Here is a 10000-nt window from a genome sequence, read left to right on the forward strand (position 1 = left end):
GTCTCTCCATGTAAAAGAAAAAAGGTGTTCAAATTCATGAAAGGTTAAGATGTGGAGGTGGATGGTGGACCCTGGAAGAACATTGAAACTCTTTGTCTAATTGTTTGCCGAGATGTCTTGCAAAGTCGGGGACTTTCCCTAAATTCCAAAACTTTGCATAATTTTTATGATTTTGTGGCTGTCTCCTACTATTATGGACATGTCTCTAAACATAGCTGCAAAGTCTACAGCCCAGATAGCGGCTAAATAGCACACCTTAGAGGCATTGATCCTCACTACATCAATTCACACAGAAATTACTAAGAAAATACATTTGTGTCAATATTGAGTGATTACATACCTTTTGAAGGAGAATTTTTGTTCTTTTGTAACTTGCTATTGTTACAAAAGGTTTATGCTGCCCTTTTCATATTTATGTTGAGAAAGGTATAACTAATTGTATGCAAACTTGTTCATGTTGGATTGCTTCAGAATAATTCCAACTTGTTGCATGTTTAATTGAAAACGATAGTTTTCTGAATTACTTGTATATTAATGATAGTTCTGCAATCTCTCATTGACGGCACTCTCTCTTTTACTTGTTGTAAAAGTTTGTTATCAAAGAAATAAACACGTGAAAAAGGCAATTTGTGTGTTAGAAAAAGATTAACGACTTGAAAGAACAGGTTACCTGCTACAGGAAGACTTAAGAAGAGAGTCTGCATCTGCTTCAATTGCTGCCATTTGAATTTATTTAACAACTAGGTTGTGGATAACCTTTTTTTGTTTAGCTTTTTTGTTTAGCAGGTTTTCTATGATCGCTTGAGCACTTAAGTGGTATATAAGGCCTATTCTGGAATAAGAATTCAATAGTTTTCTAAGGAAAATCCATTTTACAGCATTTGTACACTTATTAGATGACAAAATGATCCTTAAGTAAGGTCTAACAATATAATTTTTGAAAGTAATGCCATTCAATTCAATGCTTACAGAAATTAAGGTGTTAATCTTTTTAGTTATTTCTTAACTAGAAGACACAATTGCGCACAGGTAGTGAAATATAGTTCTTTCTTTTCTCCAATATCCACCCTCTTGCCATAATTATTGTCTCCCAAGTCCTTCCAATCAGTAATTTGCATGTTTGCGTTAAGCTTGCCATTTTTCCTTCTGCCTTTGGTGACTGATAAGCTGTTGAAAGATTTTGTTTGATCTTACATCTTTATCAACAACTCATGAACATGGAATACATAGCTAGGTGTACTTCTATTTCGATCAGTTGTATAACCCTGTACAGCTGTGCATCTGACTCCGTTTTGTCACCGGTTTAAGTAATGTTAACACAATAAGCCGGAGTAGTCTAATTTATTCATCACAAATCAAGGAGAATAAAAGCGTCCAATTCAGCAATTTTCTATTTTCCTTTATAACACAAGCTTTATGAGTCATGTTTGCAAAATAACAAGGGCTGAAGAACCCAAATTGAACATTGAAGTTACGAAATACTCAATCTCTCCAGGAGAAGAACTTTTTAAGTATTTGAAAACCTCCTTTAAAAAATTCAAAAGTACAATAATGAAAACTCTTCACATTTATTGTAACTCCTATTAATCACTGTTTGATTCAATCACATGAGCTTTGTCTTTTTAAAATTGCTTATTTTTTATTTATTATAACAATGACAACAATGCTACAGAATGTATTCTTTTACAAACCATACTACTTACAATTATACTATTTGGCCAATACATAGAAATTACCACTACTGAAACTTAGTACCACTTTAATGAAAAGTTATAAGCTTTGCTTATCATGTTACACAAAACTACCATTGATTAAACATGTTTTTATGTGTAAAACACTAAAAGCTTGATGAGAAACTCCATTCTGTGATAAAATTGCTTTGATCCTCTGATTTCATAGCAATGTATATTTTTCTAAATATAGTTTGTCTCAAGCCAAATAAGTATACGTTCACATAACTTGACCTTATTTTTATTCTTGGTGCTGATGAAAAAAAGAGTTTCTCTATGATAATGAGATGGTTTAGCAACAAACAGTAACAAGAAAAGCGAAATGTACCACTATACAAAACTGCTATACCAGAACTCCGATTTGGATGGTTTATCACACACATTAAGTTCACCTTATGTAAATGATGTACCCTTAAATCGCGCTGTTTAGGTGAGTAGAGCTGTCTTTAGTCCAGTATAGCTGTGTATGAATGAATGAATGAATGAATGAATGAAATCTTTATTTAAAACACGGTAAAAATATCAGTATGACAATAGAAAACAAAGAAAAAATTCATCTTAGGTAAAATTCTCTATTAACTGGTTTACATATTTACCGTGTGGGAGCCCAATATAGACAGCCATTTATCAATTTTTCTCTTGAAGATGCATAGAGATTTTGTAGTGCGAATATCCTCAAGAAGATAGTTCCAAAGAGAAGCTCAGCAATAACTGAAGCTATGCTTCAGGAAGTCAGTTCTTGGTTTTAGCAAGTACAACCTTTGGCTTGCACCACGAAGATCAGAGGACAAGGTTCTTGGAGTGAACATGTTACAAACAAGATAATTTGGGCGAGCTTATTAATGCATTTATACATTAAATTTGCCGTTTGCTTCATCCTTCTTACTGATAAGTTATCCCAGCTGAGAGAGTTGAGAAGATAGCTGGAGTTTGTATTATAATTTGATTTAGTAAATACTCTGGCAGCGCGAATTTTTAGTTTTTGTAGTTTCTCACTCAGCCGTTGGGACAAGCTGTCCCAAACAACACTGCAGTAATCAAAATGTGGTTCGATAAGACCTTTGTATATTTTAATAGCGGTGTGCATTGAAACAAAAGGTCTAATTCGCTTCAGTGCACTGATACTGGAAGAGACTATTTTTGAGATTGCATGTATGCGCTCCTTCCAGGGTAGGTTTTCATCTATGCTCAGTCCGAAAGCTTTGCTATGAGCTGCTTGGTTTATTTTGATGGCCTCTACATTAACATTTATTGTCTTGTCATTATTTTAAAGACTGCAATTTTTGACGTGAGCTAATGACCATGAACTAAGTTTTAGCCACATTGAGGCTTAACTTCTTTGCTCTGAGCCCTATACAGCCCTGTATGGCTGTGCAAAGCTGTGTATAGATGTGTATAGCCCTGTTTAGCTGTGTATAGCCCTGTATAATGTGTATAGCCCTGCTTAGCTGTGTATAGCCCTGTACAGCTGTGTATAGCCCTGCTTAGCTGTGTATAGCCCTGTACAGCTGTGTATAGCTGTGTACAGCTCTGTATGGGCCTGTATAGCTGTGCACAGCCCTGCATAGCTATGTATAGCTGTATAGAGCTGTGAATAGCTGTGTATAGCTATGTACTGTATAGCTGTGTATAGCTATGTACTGTATAGCTCTGTGTAGCTGTGTATATACCTTTGTATATTGTGTATAGCTGTGTATAGCCCTGTATAGCTGTGTATAGCCGTGTATAGCCCAGTATAGCTGTGTATAATTGTGTATAGCTATTTATTACATGACTCGGGTAGTCAGAGGGCCAATAACTAAAATCAATCAATCAAAATGCTCTACTGCCAGTCAATATTCTCTCAGTATTGGATTGGGCACTGTCCTGAATGGTCCCGAATGATACCACATTTGTGTTCCTTTTGAACTTTAGTCATATAATAAATCTCTTATTAACCAAGCTTGCTCAGGACCGTACTTGAAAAATATCGGCCCTCAGTCTTTTTTGTGCAGACCTCTCTGCTCTCGGTCCATACTGTCAAGACCTTGGGCCAATATTCTCCAAGTATGGCCCTCACGCTTGGTTAATAAGATGTATGTACTGTATAACTCTGTGTAGCTGTGTATACCTTTGTATATTTGTGTTTAGCTGTGTATAGCCCTGTATAGCTGTGTATAGCAGTGTGTAGCTGTGAATAGCTGTGTATAGCCCAGTATAGCTGTATATAGCTGTACATAGTTGTGAATAGCTGTGTATAACTATGAATAGCTCTGTATAGCTGTATAAAGCCCTGTATAGCCCTGTATAGCTGTGTATAGCCCTACATAGTTGTGTATAGCCCTGCATAGCCGTATATAGCCCTGTATAGCTGTGTATAGCCTTGTATAGATGTGTAGAGCCATATAATTATAGCTGTGTAGAGCAGTGCACAGTTGTGCAGAGCACTGTATGGCTGTGTATAGTTGTACATAGCTGTGTATAACCCTGTACAACTGAATATAGCTGTGTATAGCTGTATATAACCCTGTATCGCTGTGTAAAGCTCTGTATAGCTGTGCATAGCTGTGTAGAGCTGTGTATAGCCGTGTATAGCTGTGTGTATAGCCCTGTATAGCTCTGTTTAGCTGTGTATAGCTGTATATAACCCTGTATAGCTGTGTAAAGCTCTGTATAGCTGTGTATAGCCTTGTATAGCTGTGTTAGGTTGCATTACACTTAGGCGTACATAAAGTATACTCCTGGTGAGATATGCAACATAATTATGTGGGTGCCTTCCATGAAGTATAATTATACCCGCCTTTCATTCGTAAACAATTTTAAACCGCCAGGCATTTCATGCATCTTCTGGTGATGGGCCTGGGTTCTACTTTTGTTTTTGGGACTTCCCGTGTCCAGTTTTCCTCATCTGATTTAATGGCTGGTTACTAAGCTTCAGACAAACTCGATCAACAACAAAAACTATGAAAAAACTGTGTTGAACAAAGATGTACCTGTCCACAAATGGCAGCAAAAGGTCAAAATTAATGTGTCATAAAGGTCTAAAATTCTCGGTAAGACGTTTTACCATTTGCTGTGGTTCGAAGGATAGCAGAAAATTCATGTTTTCATGGTTCACTGAAGTTTTGACAGTTGCTATGGCAACATCAGAGATGAGAGCATGTGCTGGCAGGATTTTACTGAAGAAATTCATTCTACACTGGCATTGCTGCAGCCTGTGGGTTCTTGTTTAATTTTATTTACTAGTGCACTTTTCATTCTGTTCTCATTTTCTTGTCATTTTGATAACCTTTCTCCCTCAAGATTGTTGTTAAGTGCCTGGCTCTACATTCGGGAGGGATCAGGTTTCCTCCAAAAGAAAGGGGGTTTTTCCTGATGGGTAGCAGGCACACTAGTTTATCATGCATCATGTTTGACGTTACAATCAATAAATTGGGTCTGTTGCTAGCCGAAGGCCGGGCTCTATCTGTGTGGAGCTTCTAATCTTGTGCAGCAGCCAGTATCCTATCTACCAGTGAAAAGTTGTTGTCTATTGTCTGATTGAGGGTATAGGGTAAACAGTGTGTATTTTATACCTTGAAAAAGGCAAGGGAACAACTTTATTAAGTTTTAGAAATTTCCGCATAATCTGGTGTCTTTTCCACATAATCGTCACTTCCTTCCGCATAATATTACCGAGAATTTCCGCATAATTTTCCATTTTTTTCTGCACCCTATCTGATGCCCCGTATTAGTAGACTATGGTTAGTGAATTTCATTATGACCCTGAAACAAGACCTGAAACTTGGCACTTTTCAACTAAACTAAGACATCTGTACATCAAATTGACCAGTGTTTTGTGTTTCCACACAAGAAAAAAAAGGTTTTCACATAATGCACTAACTTTTCATATTTCCACAATGAATGACTTACTGTAATTTACAATACAATACAATATTCTTTATTCAACGAAGGTCGCGTAATTAACCCAATGAGTTATCTCACTTATGGCCTTCACAACAAACCCACCATCCCACCCCAGGGGAGGACATCCATCACCCAGTAATCTCGTGTGTGGGAAATTAACATCTCCTACCCCAATCCTGCAGAAGACGGGACCTCCATTTATTCGTCCCTATCTGAGAAGACTAGAATATCGAACCATTTCTTGATGTTATAGAAAGGTAGCAAATTCTTCTCAATTATTTTAAGACCTTGAGTGTTGGTCCGGCCGGGGCTCGAACCCTTGACCTCCCCCACAACAGTCCAGCGCACCATCCATTGGGCTAACTGGGCGGCGGTTTTGCAAAACTACATGAAAATCTGTAATATGCAAAATAGGAATCTGGTAATGATCTGCAAAATAGAAATCTGTAATTTGCAAAAATAGAAATCTGTCAATGATATGCAAAATAGAAATCTTTGATTTGCAAAATCAAAATCTGTAGTTTTTGTAACAAGAATCCCCATGGAAAACTCCATGGGCCAGAAGAACAAATAGTCTATCTAAAGAAGAGTTGTGGCATTGAGCCATTAAGTGCAAAATATGTAATTTGAAAGATTAGTTGGTGCTGTAGTTGTACTGTATATAAGGTGCAATCAATGTACATTGTCGATGAATAGCTCTAGCATGACATGACACCTTCCTGACCTGGATAAGATATCACTTTTGCTGGTAAAATGGAACTGATGCAATCTCCTCGATTTTCTTGAGTTTCAGGCATGTTTATAATTTGAACTGCATGCCGAAGGCTTTCACAGGAATCAAATTTGAGTCTTCTCTGTTTGTATGTTTGTCTTTTTAATCCTGGACACCCGTGACAAAAGTTAGTGTGAACTTTTGACCTCCAGAAAAATATAACCCAAGTGAATTTAAGTAAATTTCCCTCCCTCACAAATATACTATCAAAATAAGATTTGATAAAAATAGTCAGTGAAACAAACATGAACCAAACTACAGGATTTCATTTAGTGTACCTGGCTATAGTAACACATACTGAAATACACTGACCAGGGACTCATCACATAATATTTTTTATTTTAATTAAATTTGTGTAATTATCCTGAATTATGTCTTCCATTCAAATAAGGCAGCAAGAACATATATACTGTAGGTTTTCTGCTGAGATTTCTAGCCTAGTTTTTAAAGGATATCCCATAGCATCAGTGATAAAATGTGGACTCCTTCAGCAGTGTTTGGGCTTGATGGGAGCAGAGAAATACAGGACTTCAGCTCAGCCAGAGGAAATGTCCAAGATGCTGTGCAAGTTTTTAATGTATGCATTGGTAAGCCTTGCCAATGCTATATGAAAGCCAAGGATTACACATTTGGAATCCCACATAGATTGTTGGGTAAAATGTACTTCTCGTGAAAAACCCGAATGTGTTAAAAAAGCTGGAAGAGCATACTGGTTTGTTTGCAACATAATGGCTCCACATGATGGTGAAGTGGTTGTAGATCATGAGCAGAAGTGTAAAGCCCTTCTTGTCACCCTTAATCACTTGAGACTCAATTCTTCAGTATTTATGCTAAAAGATTCTCAGCCAACAAGCTCAAACGCATTTAAATATCAGCTGCGATAGACAGGGGGCAAGACACAAGTGAAGAGTGAGGGGCCTGAAGTGCCTATTGCAAAAATCGTACTACATGTGTGGAATTCGTACAGAACAGTGCCAGCTAGACCACTTCTTGGAATTCCCAATTAGGCCATGTCACTATTATATATAATGCGCCACTCTTGCAGAGGTCGCCACTTAATCATTTATACATTTAAAACAGTAACCTGTCTATTTGATTAATTACCCACCACTGTAGGTAGGAAAATTTAATAAGCACCCAGCCTAGAGCAAGCTTGACACTCCCAGATTTATACAGTATTTTGAAAATCATTAACATATTTCTATTTTGCAAATTACAGATTTCTATTTTGCAAATCATAAACAGATATCTATTTCCCAAATCATTAATAGATTTTTATTTTACAAATTACAGATTTTCATTTTGTTTCGTCTCATTTTGCTTCGTTTTCACAAATTGCAGAAGGTCTAATGAATGTCAATAACAAAGAGCTGCCTTCATTCCTGACAGAGACATTCTCTAACAGCTAATGGCTCAATTTCACACATACATCATGGAGGCCATCTAGCAAACTTCTTCTGCTGGTAGCATGATTGTTCATAATTTGCTTCTGTCACTTTAGGCTCACACGCAAACTCAGGCACTCAATGCATGCAAGTATTCTACTTACATTTCTAATAACATACTGTTTGTAGTTTAACTCTTACCAGTGCTTTTCTGTAAAATATTGAATTCTGTATGCAGATCACCTTCCACAGGTTCCTAAATGAAAATGTACGATTTAAGGATTGTAATTATAGAAAATTACTGATGACAGAAAACCTAGATAAGAGAATTTATCCATGTTGACTGCTTTGTGATATGTATGCATATCACAAGACATTGTTACCACAAAGAATCTCTCTTACATGTTTGAGAGTTCTGAAAGTTAACCACTGTTTGGTTTCTTCATTAAAAGAACAGTGTAATAAAGCTTCCTACAATCCTCATCCATTTCAATTAATTATTTACAAGGTAGTCCTGAGGTAAGTTAGAGCATTCTGATTGGTTATTACTTGGTTGTTATTTTGCTAGATGGACCTTTTCCACTTTAAAGATCATAAGTTATGTATTTTTTCCATGAGAGTAGGCAAATTTGAAATAAACAAGTTTGCTCCCAAGTGCTTCATTATAAACTACCTACTATCCTCACTTGCTCAAGTTGTACTGGAGAGTATTGGGCCTTAGTCATTCTTGTATAGAGCTTGCTGCACATAGTTCATACTGCCATGACCTCAAGCCAATATTCCCCAGTATAGCCCTAAGTCACAAATTTAGTAAGGAGTTACTACTATTTTTACTTATGGTGTTTCATAGCTTCACCGAGGATTTTTTAAAATTTTTATTCAAACTCAATTTCATTTACTTTTGACTTAACATTGAGGACAAGCAAATGTTGAAACTCGTCTCTCTTCAAAATTCTTTAAAAAAGATGAAAAGATGATTTTTGGCTTTTGTCCAATTATTTTATAGTTCAGGTTTCTGTCAAAAAGATCTTGTCAAAACTTTGTTTTTTTCTTTACATAGTCGGAGGAAATCATAAATTTGCAGAGTTTAATGTTATTTTCTATTGGTCGGTGACAACAACGGTAATGACACCCTTAAACAAGGCGCAGAAACTGTGAATTTCTTTGGAGGCAAAAAGTAAAGATTTTTTCTTTGAGTCACCTTTACTTATTAAACAAATTAGTGGGGTATGTCAATTTGTCAGATTTTGATGAAACTTGACCAGAATATTAATCAGATATTAATGCCCCATATAATATGGGCTCATGACAACAACTGTAATATTTTCTTTTGTCCAACTTCAAATAGACTTTCTCAGGAACAAATAAGAGTATAGAAAAAGCCTCGTACACTGTTAGCCTATCATCTGACTCAGTTCAGTTTGGTAATGCAGAGGCTGGTAATTCAGTTGACAAACAGCATCAGAATTGCGTTTCAAGGCTAACACATGTCTAACAAAACAACAGCAGTTATAAGCTTTATAGTGATAGATAGTTTTCTATATTTTCTTTTAAAGTGGCAGGCACAAGACAATTTTCTGTAAGGCACCCTACTTTGTTGACAGCTACCATAAGTTGTCTGACAATGGTGAAATTAAGAATAAAACCATTCAAAGATATATAACAATTACGTTACTTGACAGCCGGAAGGTCCATATCAGTAAAAACTGTGCCCAAAGTCTTAGATACTGCCCAAGGCCACGTGCCGAGGGTAGTGCTCAAGACAGATGCCACAGTTCTTCCCAAATAAGGACTGACCTAGGCTGGTGAATAACATTTCAACTTTTTTCTAACATTTAATGAAATACTTGCCAAAAGAACCCAAATGATTTAGGGTTACAATTACCAGTTAAATTACTGGAAGGTGCTCCATCAACTGAAAAAATTTTAGCAAGTTGATGATAAACAAAACAGAGGCTATTTATATTAAAGAGAGAGGCTTCACTGAAACCTTTTTATTTACGTAATGGTAAAGGTAACTCAAAAGACTTCCAAGTAAACTTTGAAACACTTTTTGATAAGTATCTGTCACGATCTGACACCTCTATGGCAAACATACTCAAGGTAAATTAATGACCATAGCAATGATATTCTCTTGAAAAATGTTAAGTGAATTCAAATGTGTGTTTTGAAGTTGTGAGAGTCTGCCTAGCAATGCTGTGTGTAAATCTCATCTTTCTTCCACCAAA

General features: G+C 36.4%; 1 protein-coding gene across 3 annotated transcripts in view; it reads right to left on the minus strand.

The window, feature by feature from the left end:
* Nucleotides 1-10000, minus strand: part of LOC111332898 (oxysterol-binding protein 2) — a 43305-nt gene that overhangs the window by 31454 nt on the left and 1851 nt on the right. For 2 of the 3 annotated variants that reach the window (XR_002695092.2, XM_022938370.2), the window contains exons 2-3: nucleotides 8459-8566; nucleotides 7974-8028 (exon numbers count right to left, since the gene is read on the minus strand). Coding sequence is in view for 2 of the 3 variants with exons in the window: in XM_022938370.2 (XP_022794105.2) it covers nucleotides 7974-8028; nucleotides 8459-8521 (118 nt within the window). In the remaining variant the exon portion in view is untranslated. The remainder of the gene's footprint in view (nucleotides 1-7973; nucleotides 8029-8458; nucleotides 8567-10000) is intronic. The other variant, XM_022938371.2, reaches the window with a different exon arrangement.

Source organism: Stylophora pistillata, chromosome 8, assembly GCF_964205215.1.
Source record: "Stylophora pistillata chromosome 8, jaStyPist1.2, whole genome shotgun sequence".
Classification (NCBI taxonomy): domain Eukaryota; kingdom Metazoa; phylum Cnidaria; class Anthozoa; order Scleractinia; family Pocilloporidae; genus Stylophora; species Stylophora pistillata.